This window comes from Ovis canadensis, chromosome 21 (assembly GCF_042477335.2).
Source record: "Ovis canadensis isolate MfBH-ARS-UI-01 breed Bighorn chromosome 21, ARS-UI_OviCan_v2, whole genome shotgun sequence".
Lineage (NCBI taxonomy): Eukaryota > Metazoa > Chordata > Mammalia > Artiodactyla > Bovidae > Ovis > Ovis canadensis.
The window spans coordinates 17,252,769-17,276,535 of record NC_091265.1 but is presented as its reverse complement, the minus strand read 5'-3'; the positions used below and the strand labels follow the sequence as shown (position 1 = coordinate 17,276,535).

At 39.7% G+C, this 23,767-nt stretch overlaps 1 protein-coding gene across 8 annotated transcripts in view; it reads left to right on the top strand.

Annotated features, from left to right (window-relative positions):
- DEUP1 (deuterosome assembly protein 1) overlaps positions 1-23,767 on the top strand; it is a 126,996-nt gene that overhangs the window by 46,040 nt on the left and 57,189 nt on the right. For all 8 annotated transcript variants that reach the window (XM_069565176.1, XM_069565177.1, XM_069565175.1 and 5 more), the window contains 2 exons: positions 9,599-9,744; positions 16,835-16,940. In XM_069565176.1, the coding sequence (XP_069421277.1) occupies positions 9,599-9,744; positions 16,835-16,940 (252 nt within the window). The remainder of the gene's footprint in view (positions 1-9,598; positions 9,745-16,834; positions 16,941-23,767) is intronic.

The window sequence follows — 23,767 nt, the reverse complement described above, 5'->3', positions numbered from 1 at the left end:
GAACTTCATCTTTTATACTTTTCCAAGAAGTACACTGAAGAATCTTGTTAAAGAAGGCTGCAAGTGGAGGAAGTGTGTGCATTGAGAAGCATTAATAAATTAATATTCCCGGTCCAGATCACAACCCCTGCTCTCTCTGCATAAGCACTGTGAGCCTGTGCTGCTCAGCCTGTCACACTCAGGCTTCTGTGCACAAGTGAGAAAGTGCAGCCTGAGAGTGAGCACACCACCGGGAGGCAGAGGACGTGACCCTCCTGATGGCCAAGGCCATGGCATCCATCCTTCAGCACGACTGTCATATTGACTGACCCTTCTAACCCATGACTCATCCCTCACCCAAGATCTTTACAGACTTGCAGGGTTGGAGTGGGGGGCTTACCTGTACTCCTGAGAAGGCTCTGTATGTTGTCTGGGCTAAGGAAGGTCCATGTTAGCAGGAATAGAGACACAGATGTAGAGAACGAACTCCTGGACCCCGCAGGGGAAAGGGAGGGTGGGACAAACTGGGAGAGGCATGTTGCCATATATACAGTACCACGTATAAGATAAACAGCTGGTGGGAAGCTGCTGTGTAGCTCAGGGAGCTCTCAGCTCAGTGCTGTGATGATCTGGACGGATGGGATGGGGGTGGTTGGGAGAGAGGCTCAAGAGGGAGGGGCTCTATGTATACATATAGCTGATTCACGTTGTTATACAGCAGAAACTAACAGCATTATAAGCCAATTATATTCCAACAATAAAATTTAAAAAAAAATGAAAGTCCATGTCACCCACTTTGACTTTTCCTTATAAATATTTATTAATGTATTTAATTTATTAACATTTCTAAATATATACCAACAAAATAAAAACCCAACTACTCATAGAAGTCAATATAATTATAAAATATTTTGATTGATACTTATACTAAAGTTTATAAATATAACTATCTTAATTGCCTAACTGTTCTGAAAGAAAAGTGTTAGTTGCTCAGTCGTGTTTGCCTCTTTGAAATCCCATGGACTGGAGCCTGCCAGGCTCCTCTGTCCATGGGATTCTCCAGGCAAGAATACTGGAGTGGGTTGCCATTCCCTTCTCCTGGGGATCTTCCTGACCCAGGGATCGAACCCAGGTCTCCTGCATTGCAGGAAGATTCTTAACCATCTCAGCCATGAGCCACCAGGGAAGCTGATGTTCCTTTAAATCAGTGATCCTCTACTGAAGTGATTTTGCTTCCCCAGTGATAATTGGCAATGCTTGAATATATTTTTGGTTATCACTACAGAGAAGAGGGGTGTTATTGGCATTTAGTGGGTAGAGGTCTGGGTTGCTGCTAAACATCTAAACAGTCTCACAATGCACAAGATAAACACCACAACAAAGAATTATACAGACCAAACTGTAAATTTTGCTGGGCTGAGAAACCTTGCTTTAAATTTTAAAATGTTATTTTTCTCATAGACTTCACCAGTAATTCTCTAAGTGTATTTGTGATGTTTTCCAGAGTTAATGATAAATTTTACTGTGACTGGAATTTATTTATTTATAATCCACTAATTTCTATGAGAAAGTTTCCCAAAATTAGTTTTGCAGATTTTTGTTCATGTAAAAACTAATTTATTTATCCTTGGATCTAGGAGCATTAGTAAATTTAAACATCTCCATTTTATACTTTACAAGGAATTCACTTGTTTAAAAAAAAATTCAAATTATTCTGGATTAAGTTTCACACATAAAAAAGTGTTATAGTTCTAATGAAAAGACTTTTGAGAAATAATTTGCTTCAAAACCTTCAAGATGTCTAAAAATTTTGTAACTAAACAGATGGGCCTTAAACTTGTTTTACAAAAATTATGTTTTACCAAGTGGGAATAATTAGAGGTGAATGATCACTATAACCAGTGCGTGTTTTTAGAAACAAGTTTCTCATCTCTTTTTGCAAAACTGCCATATGTTAGTGCTCCACGTCTTGCACATGCGTTTAAAAAGACCCCGTCTCAGCCTGAATTACTGTCACTTATTGAATATAAAATTCTTTTGTTTACAGCACACTTTAATGCCAGCTGCATCTGAATTTTCACAGAATCACATCTTCTCACTTGTCTTTCTACAACCTTGAAACGTGTCAGCAGACACATCTATTCCATTACATATATTGATTTTCTGTGTTGCACTACACTCACATTTTGAAAGTGTGCAATATTTCCCTTTGGTAGTCAATGGCAGAAATAAATTGTTCTGTATTTTTCTAATAGGTATGCCAAAAAATATGACCTGTTTTTGTTTGCTCATTAATGTGTCATTAAGGTATTAGAGCCACACAGTCCTATAGAAATATAAGACACAAATGTAATTTAAACTTTACTAGTAACCATATTAAAAAACATCATAAGAAATGGGTAAAATTAATAGATAATAGTAATAAATTTTATTCAGCACAACACATATCCAAAGTGTTATCATTTCAACAATCAATGTCAAAAAATTCTAATGAGATATTTTACATTTCTTTTAATAATTAGCCTTCAAAATCCAGTGTATATGTTACACGTGCAGCCCATCTCAATTTGGATATTAACTATCACTGGGAACACCTGATCTGTATTTAGACTTTATAAAATTTACAGTTAAAATTTTAGACTTGCTTACACACACAAGTTGTCCCAAATAAACTTGACAGTGTTCCAATAACTGAATCAAGTACCAAATAATCATTTTCCTGAATATTTGCATCCACATTGGCAAATAACTGATTTGACTTTTTATACAAAAGCATGCAAATTTTCAAACTACATCTAAGTTAAATCCCCAATTCTTGTGTCAACCCTGTACTATTGACTTTAAATTCAAAGGGATAGTACGTAAGTCAAGAAAGCAACTCAATTTATCAATATCAGTAAAGCTTCTTTTCTTATACTCTATAGTAAATTTACATAAGGCTGTCGATGAAAAACTTTCATATATTCCTACATGTTAGAAAAACGTGTCAAATCATTATTTATTGTAAGTTTCAGTTTTAACTTCTCTTATCTGTGTCACTGGATCACAAATAAGCCTTTTATCCCTTAATGATATCTCCAAATGTCATGCTTTTAGGTATTATTGTCTAATGACAGTACATAAATAGACTCCATTATTATCAGATTTTACAGAATTTTTCTCAGTTCTCACCCATGGTGATACTGCATTTTGCTGGTCTGGAGTTAGAACCCTCTTGTGACCCCTCTTCCCCAAGGAAGGCAGGCCCACTCCTCTACATGCAGTTTCATGTTCGATTGCTCCCTGGTGGCAAATTTGCAATGCAGGAAGCCCAGAGAATATCTTCTTAATTTGGGTAAAGTAATGCATGACATCCACATAAAGTTTATTTCAGTTCAGTTCAGTTCAGTTCAGTTGCTCAGTCATGTACGACTCTTTGTGACCCCATGAACCACAGCACGCCAGGCCTCCCTGTCCATAACCAACTCCCAGAGTCCACCCAAACCCATATCCACTGAGTCAGTGTTACTATCCAACCATCTGATCCCTCCTTCGTCCCCTTCTCCTCCTGTCCTCAATCTTTCCCAACATCAGGGTCTTTTCAAATGAGTCAGCTCTTCGCGTCAGGTGGCCAAAGTACTGGAGTTTCAGCTTCAACATCAGTCCTTCCAATGTACACCCAGGATTGATCTCCCTTAGGATGGAGAGATTGGATCTCCTTGCAGTCCAAGGGACTCTCAAGAGTCTTCTCCAACACCACAGTTCAAAAGCATCAATTTTTCGGTGCTCAGCTTTCTTTATAGTCCAGCACTCTTGTCCATACATGACCACTGGAAAAACCATAGCCTTGACTAGATGGACCTTTGTTGGCAAAGTAATGTCTCTGCTTTGAATATGCTGTCTAGGTTGGTCATAACTTTCCTTCCAAGGAGTAAGCGTCTTTTAATTTCATGGCTGCAATCACCATCTGCAGTGATTTAGGAGCCCCCCAAAATAAAGTCAGCCACTGTTTCCACTGTTTCCCTATCTATTTGTCATGAAGTGATGGGACCAGATGCCATGATCTTCGTTTTCTGAATGTTGAGCTTTAAGCCAACTTTTTCACTCTCCTCTTTCACTTTCATCAACAGGCTCTTTAGTTCTTCCTCACTTTCTGCCATAAGGGTGGTGTCATCTGCATATCTGAGGTTATTGATATTTCTCCCAGCAATCTTGATTCCAGCTTGTGCTTCTTCCAGCCCGGCGTTTCTCATGATGTACTCTGCATTTAAGTTAAATAAGCAGGGTGACAATATACAGCCTTGACGTACTCTTTTTCCTATTTGGAACCAGTCTGTTGTTCCATGTCCAGTTCTAACTGTTGCTTCCTGACCTGCATACAGGTTTCTCAGGAGGCAGGTCAGATGGTCTGATATTCCCATCTCTTGAAGAATTTTCCAGTTTATTGTGATCCACACAGTCAAGGCTTTGGCATAGTCAATAATGCAGAAATAGATGTTTTTCTGGAACTCTCTTGCTTTTTTGATGATCCAGCGGATGTTGGCAATTTGATCTCTGGTTCCTCTGCCTTTTCTCAAACCAGCTTGAACATCAGGAAGTTCATGGTTAAATAACCATGGCTGAGGTCTGACTTGGAGAATTTTGAGCATTACTTTACTAGCGTGTGAGATGAGTACAATTGTGTGGTAGTTTGAGCATTCTTTGATGTTGCCTTTCTTTGGGATTGGAATGAAAACTGACCTTTTCCAGTCCTGTGGCCACTGCTGAGTTTTCCAAATTTGCTGGCATATTGAGTACAGCACTTTCACGGCATCATCTTTCAGGATTTGAAATAGCTCAACTGAAATTCCATCACCTCCACAGGCTTTGTTCGTAGTGATGCTTCCTAAGGCCTAAAGTTTATTTGTCTATTTGTTAATCTCTTATTTCATATTTCTTTTGTTTATTTTGGAATTGTATCTCATCTGAAAAATCTGCACTGTTTGAGACAGGAAGTTTATTAAATCATCTATTTGAATATATTTTCCTACTTATTTCCAAATCAGCTAGGAATATCTGGGGCTAGGAATATCTCTAGGTCTCCTGGAAAACAATATATTATATTTAAAACTTTGGTTTTAAAAAAATATTTATATGGGACCTCATATGTCCTATACTGTCTAGACAATTATAATTCTAAGCTGTGAAATTTTGAATAAGAATAAGAAAACATATATCCACATGAAAGCTTATACATGAATTTCATAACAGCATTATTCATAATAGTAAAAAGATGAAACATCCAAATGTCTATCAGCTTATGAACAAACAAAATGGTATATCTATACAGTTAAGAATTATTAGCCAGTAAAAGGAATGAAGTACTTTACATGCTACAACATGGATGAACCTTGAAAGCATTATATCAAGAGAAAGAAACCAGTCACGAAAAGGCCGCATATTGTATGATTTTATTTGTCTAAATTGTGCAGAATAGGTAATTCCACAGAGACAAAACATACATTAGTGGTTTCTGGGGGTGAGAAGGAAGGGAAAATGAGGCGTGGTTGCTAATGCGTTTGTGATGAAAATAATCTGGAATTAAATTGTGATGATACTTGCACAACTTTGTGAATATGCTCAAATCCAATGAACTATATACTTTAAGTGGGTGAATATTATGATATATGGGTTATATTTGAAAGAATCTGTTATTGATGTATAAAGAATTATTAAAAATGACCTTTTGAAGATATCAATAATGTTTTTAATGGTCTTTATTCAGTTCAGTTCAGTTGCTCAGTCGTTTCCGACTTTTTGTGACTGAATGAACCACAGCACACCAGGCCTCCCTGTCCATCGCCACCTCCCTGTCCATCACCAACTCCTGGGGTCCACTCAGACCCATGTCCATTGAGTCGGTGATGCCATCCAACCATCTCATCCTCTGTCGTCCCCTTCTCCTCCTGCCCTCAATCTTTCCCAGCATCAGGGTCTTTTCAAATGAGTCAGTTCTTAACACCAGGGGGCCAAAGTATTGGAGTTTAAGCTTCAGCATCAGTCCTTCCAATGAACACCCAAGACTGATCTCCTTTAGAATGGACTGGTTGGATCTCCTTGCAGTCCAAGGGACTCTCAAGAGTCTTCTCCGACACCACAGTTCAAAAGCATCAATTCTTTGATGCTCAGCTTTCTTTATAGTCCAGCTCTCACATCCATACATGACCACTGGAAAAACCATAGCCTTGACTAGACAGACCTTTGTTGACAAACTAATATCTCTGCTTTTTCAATATGCTGTCTAGATTGGTCCTAACTTTCCTTCAAAGGAGTAAGCATCTTTATTAGCAGTGCCCAAAAAGCAGCCCTGCCCCCATCTTTACCAATAAGCTACAGGTCTGTTTTACTTATTTTTCATGAAACAATTATTTTTGAGACAAAAGATTTGGATTTTTCCATTGCAGAATCGGCCACTTATGAGCTATGTAACTTTGGGCCAAGCCTGGACATCAATTTGCTCATCTGTAAAAATGGAAATTTTTACAGTTGTTGACCATCACCAGATGGTCAACACCGAAATCAGATTGATTATATTCTTTGCAGCCAGAGATGGAGTCAGCAAAAACAAGACCAGAGCTGACCGTGGCTCAGATCATGAAATCCTTACTGCCAAATTCAGACTTATATTGAAGAAAGTAAGGAAACCCACTAGACCCTTCAGGTATGACCTAAATCAAATCCCTTATGATTATACACTGGAAGTGAAAAATAGATTTATCATATCATATCTAGATATGATAGAGTGCCTGATGGACTATGGACAGAGGTTCGTGACATTGTACAGGAGACAGCGATCAAGACCATCCCCATGGAAAAGAAATGCAGAAAAGCAAAATGGCTGTGTGCGGAAGGCTTACAAATAGCTGTGAAAAGAAGAGAAGTGAAAAGCAAAGGAGAAAAGGAAAGATATAAGCATCTGAATGCAGAGTTCCAAAGAACAGCAAGGAGAGATAAGAAAGTCTTCCTCAGCAATCAATGCAAAGAAATGAGGAAAACAACAGAATGGGAAAGGCTAGAGGTCTCTTCAAGAAAATTAGAGATAACAAGGAAACATTTCATGCAAAGATGGGCTCGATAAAGGACAGAAATGGTATGGACTTAATAGAAGCAGAATATATTAAGAAGAGATGGCAAGAATACACAGAAGAACTGTACAAAAAAGATCTTCACAACCAAGATAATCATGATGGTATGATCACTCACCTGGAGCCAGACATCCTGGAATGTGAAGTCAAATGGCATTAGAAAGCATCACTACGAATAGAGCTAGTGGAGGTGATGGAATTCCAGTACAGCTGTTTCAGATCCTGAAAGATGATGCTGTGAAAGTGCTACACTCAATATGCCAGCATATTTGGAAAACTCAGCAGTGGCCACAGGACTGGAAAAGGTCAGTTTTCATTCCAATCCCAAAGAAAGGCAATGCCAAAAAAATGCTCAAACTACCACACAGTTGTACTCATCTCACACGCTAGTAAAGTAATGCTCAAAATTCTCCAAGCCAGGCTTCAGCAGTATGTGAACCGTGAACTTCCAGATGTTCAAGCCGGTTTAAGAAAAAGCAGAGGAACCAGAGATCAAATTGCCAATATCCGCTGGATCATCGAAAAAGCAAGAGAGTTCCAGAAAAACATCTATTTCTGCATTATTGACTATGCCAAAGCCTTTGACTGTGTGGATCACAATAAACTGTGGAAAATTCTTCAAGAGGTGGGAATACCAGACCACCTGACCTGGCCCTTGAGAAACCTATATGCAAGTCAGGAGGCAACAGTTAGAACTGGACATGGAACTACAGACTGATTCCAAACAGGAAAAGGAGTACGTCAAGGCTGTATATTGTCACCCTGCTTATTTAACTTATATGCAGAGTACATCATGAGAAACGCTGGGCTGGAAGAATCACAAGCTGGAATCAAGATTGCTGGGAGAAATATCAATAACCTTAGAGATGCAGATGACACCACCCTTATGGCAGAAAGTGAAGAGGAACTAAAGAGCCTCTTGATGAAAGTGAAAGAGGAGAGTGAAAAAGTTGGCTTAAAGCTCAACATTCAGAAAACGAAGATCATGGCATCTGGTCCCATCACTTCATGGGAAATAGATGGGAAACAGTGGAAACAGTGTCAGACTTTATTTTGGGGAGGGTCTAAAATCACTGCAGATGGTGATTGCAGCCATGAAATTAAAAGATGCTTACTCCTTGAAAGAAAAGTTATGACCAACCTAGGTAGCATATTGAAAAGCAGAGACATTACTTTGCTGACTAAGGTCCATTTAGTCAAGGCTATGGTTTTTCCAGTGGTCATGTATGGATGTGAGAGTTGGACTGTGAAGAAAGCTGAGCGCCGAAGAATTGATGCTTTTCAACTGTGGTGTTGGGGAAGACTCTTGAGAGTCCCCTAGACTGCAAGGAGATCCAACCAGTCCATTCTAAAGGAAATCGGTCCTGGGTGTTCTTTGGAAGGAATGATGCTAAAGCTGAAACTCCAGTACTTTGGCTACCTCATGTGAAGAGTTGACTCATTGGAGAAGACTCTGATGCTGGGAGGGATTGGGGGCAGGAGGAGAAGGGGAGGACAGAGGATGAGATGGCTGGATGGCATCACTGACTCGATGGACATGAGTTTGAGTAAACTCCAGGAGTTGGTGATCGACAGGGAGGCCTGGCGTTCTGCGATTCATGGGGTCACAAAGAGTCCGACACGACTGAACCACTGAACTGAACAGAAAAATGGCAATGGATTTGATGACTGGTTCACTGCAGACCATCTCGAACCTTCCTCACTCTCAGAAGTTCCCTTCCCAAACCCACTTCCACCTCTCCTTCCACTGGCATTGCCTTTGTCTTTCAGAAGGGAAATACAAGCCAACAGATAGCCCCTCTCATAACCCCCCCTTCCCAAGGCGTTGTCTCCTTTCCATCTTCCTTCCTTCTTTCCTGTTGAAAGGGCAGCGGGACTCTTTTCCTTTCGGCAGTTCTTTCACTTGTGCTTTGGGACCCACCTCACCCGCCTTCTCACCCACCATGACACCATCAGTATTAACCCTTCTCCGTCCCAGCTGGATCCTTCCCAACAGCTTCTAAAGTTGCTCAAGCCTCTGCTATTATCCAAATAAAACACGGGGCTCACAGGATTGCTGGTGTTTCTAGTTACCAGCTTAAGTTGGGCTACTGTTGGGCAATAATGGAACCATAGACCACAGTTTATAATTCACATTGTTGGCCAGGTTTGAAATTAGGTTTTTCTTGGCCATTCACAACTATTTGCATTAATCCAAATTTTATGCATTGGTACTCATGCTTTTATGTTTCCCTCTTACATATAGTATGGACATATGTGGATGATTCTTTATCACTAGACTATGAGCTCATGAGGACAGATGCTGTGTCTGTATCCTCAGCGCTAAGCAGAATTAAGAGCTCAGTAAATATTTGTTGAATAAATGAATGAAATTCTGTAAGACTGAGCCAGCAAAGGACTAGGTGTCAGGTCATTTGAAATTAGGATGCTTCATAGATATTAAATATTTTAAAATGTATTGCATATATCATGATATCCAAATGTGAGCACTGAAAATTTTTGATGTTTTTATTTAGGCCATGGAAGCAGGACTCTCAGAAGTGAAAAGCGAGTTACAGTCACGTGATGATCTCTTGAGAATCATAGAAATGGAACGATTGCAGTTGCACAGAGAACTGTTAAAACTAGGAGAGTCCCAAAGTACTCAAGAAAACAAGAAAAGGTATATTGTTATATTCAGCAACCTGAGAAGAACTGTTCAAAACATTATGCTTAAATATTTTGAGAGTTTTATGTGTGAAATTGAAATTAAAAGTCTGTTTTGTGTTATTATGCTATTAATTATTAGGTAATATTAGATATTAAAAATAAAATTAGTGATTATTGTATCTTCCAAATCAATGTTTTTACTTACTTGGAATATTATAGCATGTTCTGATATTATGGATACTTATGAAGTCAAAGACTTTCTTAGAACTTTTACTCTTCAGAATATTTTATGAATAATAGTATAGAGCTAATATTTAATTATCAGTGTTTATAAATAAGATTTACTACATGTTTTTCAAATGTTTTTATGTTGATGGCCTTAAGCTTCAACTTTTCACTTATAAATGTTTTATTTATTTTGGCCTCCAAACTCATCACCTTGTCAGTTCCATTAAGAGTTTTGTTAGAGCAGATGTTTTTTCCTCTTTTAAAGTCAGGAATTATGTACCATATAACCACAAAGGAAATGGCACTGCTGAGGATTATTAAATGTTTATGTTTGTGAATAATACTGTTCTAACTATTCCCTGCTCTTCCAATTCTCAGTAGACCTTGAGTCCTTCTCACATCTGAAGGCTAATGCCAGATCAGTGATAGGACTTCAGAAACTGAATAGCCAAACGATGATAGATATTTAGTGAAAGATGATTACATTGTTTTAAAGTGTTAGTTGCTCAGTCATATCCAACTCCTTGTGACCCCATAGACTGTAGCCCACCAGGCTCCTCTGACCATGGGATTCTCCAGGTGAGAGTACTGGAGTGGGTTGCCATGCCCTCCTCCAGGGGATCTCCCTGACCCAGGGATCGAACTGGGGTCTCCCACATTGCAGGCAGGTTCTTTACTATCTGAGCCACCAAGGGAAGCATTATTTTTTCAAAGCTGTAGGGCCTGCTAGCTTTCCTTTGAGGTTTCAAATGGCAAATTAATATTCCCCAAAGTAACCTCTTGTCCATCTAACCAATAGTGGTAGAATGCATATTAGCCAGTATGAGCTTTAGAGTGGTCAGATATACAAGCTATATGTCATCACCACTGATCATTAATAAATCCACTGGAAATATATTATGTGCAAGACACTGTTCCGGTGTGGTGAGTTGGTGAAAAATGTCTTCACATATGGAATGTATATGCCTAAAGACATAAGAAATTTCCTAGAAGAGCAAACCATTCAGCCCAGGTCTAGCTTTGGTTTATGAAGAGCATTGTAGGTATTTTCTCTGGAGCTCTATCTCACACAGTCAATTTTTAATTCCAGACATGGCCAACATTCCTTGAATATATGATTTAATCTAAAATCTTGCAGTTATTTGCATATTTGGCCAATACTTATGCCTGCTTACCATTTTCTATTTAAGCTGGTATATATTTTGGTCTCCAAACTACATCTTTCTCATTTGGAGATAGTCTTCAGTTCTAGTATTCTGAGATTCGATGAAAAATAGGTATTTACCTTTTAACAGCTTCTATTGTATTTTAGACTTCGGGAATAGTCTTCTCAGCCTTCATCTTTCCCATTGAAAATTTCTAATCCTTTTAGTTTGTTTTCATTTGAACATGATTCTGTCCTCTTTTTTTTTTTTTAATTCTGTTTCTTTTTTACAGTTGTATTAGGGTGAAGCAGCCAAGGCTACTGAGTGTAAATACACAATAGTTTTATAACAGTAGCATTGTAATGTTTTTATTTATTTTCAAAACTTTTCTCATTAATGCCAAGATTTTGTTAGCTTTTTCTTTTCTTTACTTATAGAAGCATCTTGGGCTGAGATGTTCTGAGAGTTATTAAAAATAATTCCTACCTTCCCTTCTTACACGATAAATGACAGTTCCTTTATGTCTTTATGTTAACATGATTATTATTTTCTTCTTGAGCTTGTCCACATTGAAGTTTGATGTTTGTTCCACTCACTCACTGAAATTTAAGATCATTATGAGGTTTTTACCATTCATTTCAGCATTCCACTCCCTGAATTGCTTAGAAAGAATTAAAAATAGGAAATTTCATTTTTCACCACTTTAAAATCATAGTAAAGAAGACAAATTTAAGATTGATCCTAAAATAATGTTTTAGGAGAATATTGGATACAATGCTCACAATACATTACTGAGGGGAAACAAAAGGGGCCTGAAAAGTAGTGTGTACAGTACATGCTAATGGAATGGGAAACGTGTTTATACACATATGCATAGACAAAAAAGACAGTATACACAAAAATGCTAACAGTGGTTTTTCCTAGATGACAACTTATAGCAGTATATATACTCTGATAAACTCTGTTTTCTACAGAGTTAGCATGTATGTTTGATAACCAAAAAAACAGTAGTCTAGTCCAGACACATGCACCTCAAGGATATCACTATTAATTTATACCTCTAATTTTTTAAACCTTTTATTTTATATTGGAGTATAGCCAGCTAACAATATTGTGATAGTTTCAGGTGGACAGGAAAGGGACTCAGCCATACATAAACATGTATCTATATACACTCTGCTATATTAAAATGGATAGCCAACAAGATTCTACTGTATAGGACAGGAACTCTGCCTGAATGGGAGGGGAGTATGGGAGAGAATGGATACATGTATAATTTATACATTTTAAAAGAGCCCTTTATTTTCCATCTTTTCATTAGTTATTTCTCTCGTCTCTCAGATTTTGCTTTGTTTGTATGTGTGGCTTAAGTTTCTGATTTGTGGAACTATTTTAAAAGCTCTTTGGAAATCTAAAATCATTCTCAGTTACGGGTAGGTACATTCCTCAAAACCCCAGACACTATCAGGTTAGCCCAGCAATAGTGCAAAGCATGCTATGTTTCTTGCATGGTTATCTTTATTTTTAAGAAGTTTTTTTTTTAATTAATTAATTTATTTTAATTGGAGGCTTATTACCTTACAATATAGTAGTGGCTTTTGCCAAACATTGACATGAATCAGCCACAGGTGTACATGTGTTCCCCATCCAGAACCCCCCTCTCACCTCCCTCCCCATTCTATCCCTCAGGGTCATCCCAGTGCACCAGCCCTGAGCACCCTGTCTCATGCATCGAACCTGGACCAGTGATCTGCTTCACATATGATAATATACACGTTAGAGCACTCTCAAATCATCCCACCCTCACCTTCTCCCAGAGTCCAAAAGACTGTTCTTTACAGCTGTGTCTCTTTTGCTGTCTCACATATAGGGTCATTGTTACCATCTTTCTAAATTCCATATATATATGTTAGTATACCACATCGGTGTTTTTCTCTCTGACTTATTTCACTCTGTATAATAAGCTCCAGTTTCATCCACCTCATTAGAACTGATTCAAATGCATTCTTTTTAATGGCTGAGTAATATTACCTTGTGCATATGTACCGCAACTTTCTTATCCATTCATCTGCCGATGGCTATCTAGGTTGCTTCGAGTCCTGGCTATTGTAAACAGTGTTGTGATGAACATTGGGGTACACGTGTCTCTTTCAATTCTGGTTTCCTCGGTGTGTATGCCCGGCAGTGGGATTGCTGGATCATCAGTCAGTTCAGTTCAGTCGCTCAGTCGTGTCCAACTCTTTGCGACCCCATAAATCCCAGCACACCAGGCCTCCTTGTCCATCACCAACTCCCGGAGTTCACTCAGACTCACATCCATCGAGTCAGTGATGCCATCCAGCCATCTCATCATTTTGTCCCCTTTTCCTCCTGCCCCCAATCCTTTGCAGCATAAGAGTCTTTTCCAATGAGTCAACTCTTCGCATGAGGTGGCCAAAGTACTGGAGTTTCAGCTTTAGCATCATTCCTTCCAAAGAATACCCAGGGCTGATCTCCTTCAGAATGAACTGGTTGGATCTCCTTGCAGTCCAAAGGGACTCTCAAGAGTCTTCTCCAACACCACAGTTCAAAAGCATCAATTCTTCGGTGCTCAGCTTTCTTCACAGTCCAACTCTCACATTCATACATGACCAATGGAAAATCCATAGCCTTGACTAAATGGAACTTAGTTGGCAAAGTAATGTCTCTGCTTTTCAATATGCTATCTAGGTTGGTCATAACTTTCCTTCCAAGGAGTAAGCATCTTTTAATTTCATGGCTGCAGTCACCAACTGCAGTGATTTTGGAGCCCAAAAAAATAAAGTCTGACACTGTTTCCACTGTTTCCCCATCTATTTGCCATGAAGTGATGGGACCAGATGCTATGATCTTCATTTTCTGAATGTTGAGCTTTAAGCCAACTTTTTCACTCTCCTCTTTCACTTTCATCAAGAGGCTTTTTAGTTCCTCTTCACTTCTTCACTTTCTGCCATAAGGGTGGTGTCATCTGCATATCTGAGGTTATCATATTTCTCCCGGCAATCTTGATTCCAGCTTGTGCTTCTTCCAGCGCAACGTTTCTCATGATGTACTCTGCATATAAGTTAAATAAGCAGGGTGACAATATACACCTTGACGTACTCCTTTTCCGATTTGCAACCAGTCTGTAGTTCCATGTCCACTTCTAGCTGTTGCTTCCTGACCTGCATACAGGTTTCTCAAGAGGCAGGTCAGATGGTCTGGTATTCCCATCTCTTTCAGAATTTTCCGCAGTTTATTGTGATCCGCACAGTCAAAGGCTTTGGCATAGTCAATAATGCAGAAATAGATGTTTTTGTGGAACTCTCTTGCTCTTTTTGATGATCCAGCGAATGTTGGCAGTTTGATCTCTGGTTCCTCTGCCTTTTCTTAAACCAGCTTGAACATCTGGAAGTGTACTGCTGAAGCCTGGCTTGGAGAATTTTGAGCATTACTTCACTGGCGTGTGAGATGAGTACAATTGTGCGGTGGTTTGAACATTCTTTGGCATTGCCTTTCTTTGGGATGGGAATGAAAACTGACCTTTTCCAGTCCTATGGCCCCTGCTGAGTTTTGCAAATTTGCTGGCATATTGAGTGCAGCGCTTTCACAGCATCATCTTTCAGGATTTGAAACAGCGCAGCTGGAATTCCATCACCTCCACTAGCTCTGTTCGTAGTGATGCTTTCTAAGGCCACTTGACTTCACATTCCTGGATGTCTTGCTCTAGGTGAGTGATCATACCATCGTGATTATCTTGGTCATGCAGATCTGTTTTGTACAGTTCTCCTGTGTATTCTTGCCACCTCTTCTTAATATCTTCTGCTTCTGTTAGGTCCATACCATTTCTGTCCTTTATCGAGCCCGTCTTTGTATGAAGTGTTTCCTTGTTACCTCTAATTTTCTTGAAGAGATCTCTAGTCTTTCCCACTCTGTTGTTTTCCTCTATTTCCTTTCAGCAATCCAAGTCTATTCCCCAACCAGTAAAGCTGAAGAAGCTGAAGCTGAACGGTTCTATGAAGACCTACAAGACCTTTTAGAACTAACACCCAAAAAAGATGTCCTTTTCATTATAGCAGGCTGGAACGCAAAAGTAGGAAGTCGAGAAACACGTGGAGTAACAGGCAAATTTGGCCTTGGAATACACAATGAAGCAGGGCAAAGGCTAATAGAGTTTGGCCAAGAGAACTGCATTGGTCATAGCAAACACCCTCTTCCAAAAACACAAGAGAAGACTCTACACATGGACATCACCAGATGGTACACCGAAATCAGATTTATTATATTCTTTGCAGCCGAAGATGGAGAAGCTCTATACAGTCAACAAAAACAAGACCAGGAGCTGACTGTGGCTCAGATCATGAACTCCTTATTGCCAAATTCAGACTGAAATGGAACAAAGTAGGGAAAACCACTAGACCATTCAGGTATGACCTAAATCAAATCTCTTATGATTATACAGTGGAAGTGAGAAATAGATTTAAGAGACTAGATATGATAGAGTGCCTGATGACTATGGATGGAGGTTCGTGACATTGTACAGGAGACAGGGATCAACACCATCCCCATGGAAAAGAAATATAAAAATGGCTGTCTGGGGAGGCCTTACAAATAGCTGTGAAAAGAAGAGAAGCAAAAAGCAAGGAAAAAAAGGAAAGATATAAGCATCTGAATGCAGAGTTCCAAAGAAGAGCAAGAAGAGATAAGAAAGCCTTCCTCAGTGATCAATGCAAAGAAATAGAGGAAAATGACAGAATGGGAATCATAAAGTAGTTCTATTTCCAGTTTTTTTAAGGAATCTCCACACTGTTCTCCATAGTGGCTGTACTAGTTTGCATTCCCACCAACAGTGTAAGAGGGTCCCTTTTCCTCTGCACCCTCTCCAGCAGTTATTGTTTGTAGACTTTTTGATAGCAGCTATTCTGACCAGTGTGAGACGGTACCTCGTTGTGGTTTTGATTTGCAGTTCTCTGATAATGAGTGATGTTGAGCATCTTTTCATGTGTTTGTTAGCCATCTGCATGTCTTCTTTGAAGAAATGTCTGTTTAGTTCTTTGGCAGCATGGTTATCTTTATTTTTCATGTTTCAGTGATTTTTTATTTTACTAGTCTCCGTGATGTGGACATGAACATTACCTGTTTCTAGTTCTCCAAATTTCCCGTGGAAAGTGTACTTTTCATACTAGTTCCTGCCTTTCCTCTCTAGTGCCCATATGTGGTTACTATTCCATTTTATAAATTGAGCAGCTGAAGAATAGACTATTTGAGCTTTCTCTGGATAGACTGTCAGATTTAATGATTTTGGATCACTTTTATGGAGTAGTTGCTCCCCTCGGACATATCCTGACATAGTTCCTTTCCACAATGTAGAAGCAGGTCAGGTGTATTTCCTTTTTTATACTGGCTCCCAAGCTATTTTATTATATGAAACAGTCTTTTTCTTCTTATACAAAAATCTTATCTACATATGCAAATTGAGTATTCAGCCAATATTTAATGTATAATTGAAATTCCATATTAATTACAGTGTTTTATTTTCACTAACACTATTATTTGCACTCAGTTAAACATGTAAATACTTATGGGACCTCAGTGTATTAGAACTTTCCATGTGTGTAACTAGAAATGTCTCCAGCAGATTAATAATCTGTCTCTGCAGCCTACGATGGCCTAAATTAACAATGTAATCATAACAATTTATCAAGTTTAATTTTTATTCATTTTAATTTGTAGACTTGAATCATCTTATTCACCATCTATTAAAGAATCAGAAAAAAAAAGGAAAGAGCTATTTTCGGTGACCCCAGATCAACCAGATCATGAAAAAGAGTTGGACAAGGTATGGCAAATAAGGAGCTCCATTCTTCCAGGCAGATCTGAAATCTTTGAATACAAAGGGGAAAAAATTCTTCCCTCTCACTCCCTTCTTCCTCCTGCTGTTGATGTATTTTCTCCTAAGACAATAACCTACCGAGCTGCTAATTCTGACACTTCTCAGTACGCAGCTGTGGGGAGCACAGACTCAGGTCACCCACCAGTACTGCTGGGACACTGCTCATGACAGGTAGAGGGCGGAGGCTCCGTGAAAGGCAGCTGGTGGCAAGAGCGATAGCTCGGCCAGGCACTCAGCCGCATGCCAGGCGCATAAACGAGGAAGCTGCCTGTGCCGGTTGCTCAAGGTCCTGTTTCTAGTTTGGGGCTGAACTAATTAGTCCTACCTCATAAGGTCATGGGTCTTCCCTTGTGGCTCACCTGGCAAAGAATCTGCCTGCAATGCAGGAGACCTGGGTTCGATTCCTGGTTTGAGGAGATCCTCTGGAGAAGGGAAAGGCTACCTACTCCAGTGTTCTGGCCTGGAGAATTCCATAGACTGTATAGTCCATGGGGTCGCAAAGAGTCAGACATGACTTAGCGACTTTGATTTCACTTCAGTTCACTTCATAAGGTCATGATGAGGAGTAAATGAGCTAATACTAGCTGCTACTTAAACAATTCTTGGGCTTCCCTGGTGGCTCAGAGGGTAAAGAATCTGCTTGCAATGCAGGCGACTCTGGTTCGATCTCTAGGTCAGGAAGATCCCCTGAAGCAAGGAATGGCTATCCACTCCAGGGTTCTCGCCTGGAGAATTCCATGGAATGAGGAGCCCGGGGAGCCCTGGTCCACGGAGGTGCAAAGAGCTGGACAGAACTGAGCAACTAACATTAAGTTGTTCTTGCCATGTGCCAAAAGCTGTTCTAAGGGCTTAGCAAAACCTAATTCTTACATTCCTCACAACCGTCTGATAAAGTGAAAGTCGCTCAGTCATGTCCGACTTTTTGTGAGCCCATGGACTAAACAGTCCATGGAATTCTCCAGGCCAGAATACTGGAGTGGGTAACCGTTCCCTTCTCCAGGGGATCTTCCCAACCCAGGAATTGAACTTGGGTCTTCTGCATTGCAGGCAGATTCTTTACCAACTGAGCTACCAGGGAAGCCCTCCCATCTGATAAAGTAGGTACTAATACTATCCTGTTTTATATTTAAGGAAACTAAACCACAGAGAAGGTCAGTAATTTCCACCAATATTATAGCTATTAAGTGGCAGAGGCCAGATCTGAATCCAGACAGTCTGGCTCTAGAGTTCATACTCTTCCTTTAAGTTAAAATCCAGAAAATAATGCAAGTAAAGTGCTTAGAACATGGCCTCCCTAGCTCAAGGGAAGCGCCTAATAGATGTTCGCTGCTGTTTCTGTTGGTTACACTGAACATGTGGCAAGTACTTTGCCAGCAGCTGGGAACAGGAATATGGATAAGACCTGGACACTGCCCTGGAAGACCCTGTGGGTTTCAACTCTCCTACAGAAAATTACCTTCTCTTCTTCCTCTAGTAAAATTCCAAAGTAGCTGTTTTTCCCATAAGTTTATCATGGCTGCTGCTCACTTCCCTAATCTTTAGGTTTAAGGATTACACAGCATATTCATTATTGTATAGTCCAAACAATAGTTAAAAGTAGGAAAAACCTGGGCATGGCTTTGAATTATCATCCAGTGCCCAGCACAGTGCCTGAACACAATGAGGGAGAAGAAATATTTAGCAACCAAATCAATATTAACGCTGAGGGCTCCCATAATTGTATAGGGTCATAAATTCTGTTGTTTGTATAAATTCAACAAACATTTATTGAGTATCTAGTAGGATACTGGTAGGAGAAGGCTGCCCCCTCCAGTATCCTGGCCTAGAGAATTCCATGGACTATCGTCCATGGGCTCGAAAAGAGCCAGACATGACTGAGTGACTTTCACTTCACTTCAGGACTAGTGCTATTCTGCTTATTTCTGAGGAAATACAATAATGTAAAAGATAAGTCCCATCTCCTGAAAAATTGACTATGAGGCAACTATTAATTATAAAAAAGTTGTTATGAATTAATGAACATTTTTCTTATGTTTTTCACATAATCTCCTGGAACTGATTTTACTGATATTTTAAAATATTTGTAAAACTATTCTTTACTGGAGACTCCAGTGAATACCTTATGATAAAAGGTTGATTAAAGCCTCTCAAAGTATAGTTATACTGTTCTTAACCTTATAGATTTAGGTAGAGTAATACAGCTTAGTGACAGATGGAATCTACTGGTTCTGCCTAGTTTTGATATGGAGGGAGAGAATGCCAGGCACAAATCTCTGCACAAGCTCTGGGAGACCTCCAGATGACACATTGCTGTGCAGAAAAGCTAGCAAATAAATTGCGTGTAAATAGCTATAGTTTCCAGGAAGTGTTTGGGAGAGAGCATTTCATTCTATAATAAAACCAACAATAGCCATATTTTATGACTCTTGCAAGCATTTTATTTTTCTCTTTTTTCAATATAGAATGATTTTTAGTCACTAATTTTGTGATAAAATTGACATTTTTAATAAAGCCGAAAGTCATTTAGAGCTAGGTAAATTAAACTCATTTAAAGAGTTTTGAATTATAACATGCTTTAATATCTAAATGTTGTGAAAATAATAAAAAAAATACCTTACTCCTTCTTCATGATAGTATATTCATTTTTTCCCACATTTTAGAAGTGCTATTTTAAGAACATGTTAAGCTACATCAGTTCAGTTCAGTTGCTCAGTCGTGTCTGACTCTTTGTGACCCCATGGACTGCAGTACGCCAGGCTTCCCTGTCCGTAAACATCTCCTGGAGCTTACTCAAACTGATGTCCATGGAGTCAGTGATGCCATCCAACTGTTTCATCCTCTGTCGTCTCCTTCTCCTCCTGCCTTCCATCTTTCCCAGCATCAGGGTCTTTTCTAAGGAGTCAGTTCTTCTCATCAGGTAGTCAAAGTATTGAAGTTTCAGCTTCAGCCTCAGTCCTTCCAATGAATATTCAGGACTAATTTCCTTTAGGATGGACTGGTTGGATCTCCTTGCAGTCCAAGGGACTCTCAAGAGTCTTCTCCAACACCACAGTTCAAAAGCATCAGTTCTTCAGTGCTCAGCTTTCTTAATAGTCCAACTCTCACATCCATACATGACTACTAGAAAAACCATAGCTTTGACTAGATGAACCTTTGTCAGAAAAGTAATGTCTCAGCTTTTTAATATGCTGTCTAGGTTGGTCATAGCTTTTCTTCCAATGAGTAAGCGTCTTTTAATTTCATGGCTGCAGTCACCATCTGCAGTGATCTGGAGCCCCAAAAATAAAGTCTGTCACTGTTTCCATTGTTTCCCCATCTATTTGCCATGAAGTGATGGGACCAGATACCATAATCTTAGTTTCCTGAATGTTGAGCTTGAAGCTAACTTTTTCACTCTCCTCATTCTCTTTCATCAAGAGGCTCTTTCGTTCTTCTTCATGTTCTACCATAAAGGTGGTGTCATCTGCGTATCTGAGATTATTGATATTTCTCCCGGCAATCATGATTCCAGCTTGTGCTTAATGCAACGCGATATTTCACTTGATGTGCTATGCATAAAAGTTAAATAAACAGGATGACAATATACAGCCTTAATGTACTCCTTTACCAATTTGAAACCAGTCTGTTGTTCCATGTCCAGTTCTAATTGTTGCTTCTTGACCTGCATACAGATTTCTCAGGAGGCAGGTCAGGTGATCTGGTGTTCCCATTACTTTAAGAATTTTCCACAGTTTGTTATGATCCACACAGTCAAAGGCTTTGGCATAGTCAATAAAGCAGAAGTTAATGTTTCTCTGTAACTCTCTAGCTTTTTTGATGATCCAGCAGATGTTGGCAATTTGATCTCTGGTTCCTCTGCCCTTTCTAAATCCAGCTTGAACATCTGGAAGTTCACTGTTCATGTACTGTAGAAGCCTTGCTTGGAGAATTTTGAGCATTACTTTGCTAGTGTGTGAGATGAGTGCAATTGTGCAGTAGTTTGAACATTCTTGCATTGCCTTTCTTTGGGATTGGAATGAAAACTGACCTTTTCCAGTCCTGTGGCCCCTGTTGAGTTTTCCAAATTTGCTGGCATATTGAGGGCAGCATTTTAACAGCATCATCTTTTAGTGTTTGAAATAGCTCAACTGGCATTCCATCACTTCCACTAGCTTTGTTCGTAGTGATGCTTCCTAAGGCCCACTTGACTTCACAATCTAGGATGTCTGACTCTAGGTGAGTGATCACACCATCGTGGTTATCTGGGTCATGAAGATCTTTTTTGTATAGTTCTTCAGTCTACATTGGAAGGATGCTCATAAAACCCAATTGAGACACATTATAGAACAACCCCAGTGTTCATCAGATAAATTGTAAGGAAAAAAATTGGAGAGAGGAGATGGGGGACGAAACAAGATGTGTAATACTGTCCTGGGATGAGCATGCTTGTACTTCAGCCTCCTAGTCTATGCTTCTGCTCTTACGACTGGGTAATTTAGACCCAGCCAGTTCCTTCCCTGAGAGTCTTTTTTTTCGTTTTTTCATTTATTTTTTTAAATGATGGAGTTAGACCACATGATTTCCAAGGTTACATCCAACTCTGAAATTCTAAAAATGTTAGTGTAAAGAATAGATCCAGGTGAGAGATTGGTGGTATGAAGCCTGAAGCTGGACCACCTGCCTTCCTGACCCAAGTACTTTCCATGTTAGGTCATCCCACTCTGGCTTTTTTCCAATGTGGGAACCACATTCTAGGGCTCTACTCAGACAAGTTACATAGCACAGTGTAATCGGACTGCCTGTTACCAGGAATGTGACTTATGAACAGTTACATACGTCGATTTTCTGTCTAATCTGGAAAATAGAGATTGTAGGGATTAAGTAAAATGATGTATGTAGAGTAATTAGAGAACACAGGCATGCAGGCAGAAAGAGAGGCTTTAAAAATATAGGAGCTGGTCTCAATTCGTGCACCAGATTTAGATCTCTATTCAAACAAATAAATTTGAAAAACATTTATCACACCTCTAATACAAATATAAATTTGATACTGCCTGGGTATTATATGATATTGAAGAGTTGTTAATATCTTTAAGACATTATTCTGGTTATGTTTGAAGAGAGAGAGCACACTCTTAATCTTTTAGAGATTATGTCTTGAAATTTTTAAAGAAGAAATGAAAAAAAGTTTTTGAAGGAAGTTCCCTGGTGTAAATTCATATAAATCTCTTTGTGCATGGCCCCTGCTTAACCTGCGGCCTTACTTCTCACAGCGCACTGAGTCCAGCCTCGTCAGGCTGCCTCTGGCTCACCGAGCGTGTCCCTCCCTCTGACCCCTTTCCTTCACTGCCCTCGTTGCCTGGAAGCCCATCCCCACCTCTCTCTTCCCTTGGGCTTCTGTTCACCCCTCAATGTCAGTCCCAAGCCCCTTCCTCTGGGACCTATCCTGACGCCCACCGGCTGGAGTAAGCACTGCTCCACCACAGGCTGCTGGTACTGGTTGCTGCACTCGGTTGTAACTGTTTATTTTCCTGCTTCCCCTAATGGACTGTGATTTTCTTTTTTTGAGAGCAGTAATTATGTACTTTATCTCAGAACCTCAAGAATCAGAGACAGTGAATTAGAAATGGTGAGGGATTTCTGAGGGCCTCCCAGATGGCTCAGTGGTAAAGAATCTGCCTGCAATGCAGGAGATGCAGGAGACATGGATTTGATCCCTGGGTCGGGAAAACCCCCTGGAGAAGGAAATGGCAACCCGCTCCAGTATTCTTGCATGGGAAATTCCATGGACAGAGGAGCCTGGAGGCCTGTGGTCCACAGGAGTGCAGATGATTTCTAGGCAGATGAGAGGAGGCTGAACTAAGACAGAGGTAGTAGCAATGGAGAGCAGAGGCAGGACTTAGGAGAGGCTGAAACAGAAGGACCATGTTTCCTACCTGACTTGATTTGGGAGGATGAGGGAGGGGAGGAGTCCAGGGTGACCCAGCAGTTTCTACCATGGGAGGTTAAGAATATGAGATTCCACAGGCTAAGAAAAGTGGGTGGTGCTTTTTCATGAACACATGAAGTTTGAAATTTATTATAACATGATTCTGAAAAACGCAGTGTTCAGTCACAAATAGTACAGCACAATTTAGTCCAAAAAAAAAAAAGCACGGAATTTAGAGCCAACAGTCCTAAGTTCTATACCTCGTTGTTCCAGTTAATAGCTTTATGACTTTGAGCAAGTCCCTTCTCTGAGCCAACTTTTTTCTCCCTAAAAACTGGTTTGTCAGTCTCTGGGTGGAAGGTCCAGCACTCTTCCATGGCACCAAGCCCAGAGTGGTGGTTTAATGGGTATAAAGTAAGTTACACAAGACAAGTAAGTTCCACATCTGCTGCACAACACAGTGCAACAGTCAACAGTACAGATAAAGATTTGTTAGAAAGGTAGAAAAGTGTTCTTACCACACACACAAAATTACTCATAAAACCACAAAAGGACACAGAGAAACTTCTAAAGACAACTGTAATGATTATTATGTCTATGTCCAGACTCACCAGATTTTATCCGTGAACTGTGTGCAGTTTTCCATATACCAAGTATACGTCAGTGAAGCTGGGGGAAAGTGCTAGATAACACGTTCCCCACCTTCCTGTCAAAGTAGTCATCAAAGTGCTATTAGTAGTTGGTGATGACTTGTATACAATAGGAAGTAGCAGTGAAAAAGAAATTTTGAAAGTGGAAGGAAAATGTAAATGAATCATTATTGTAAGTATCTTTTAAATTCAGCATTGATCAGAAAAGGGGGGTA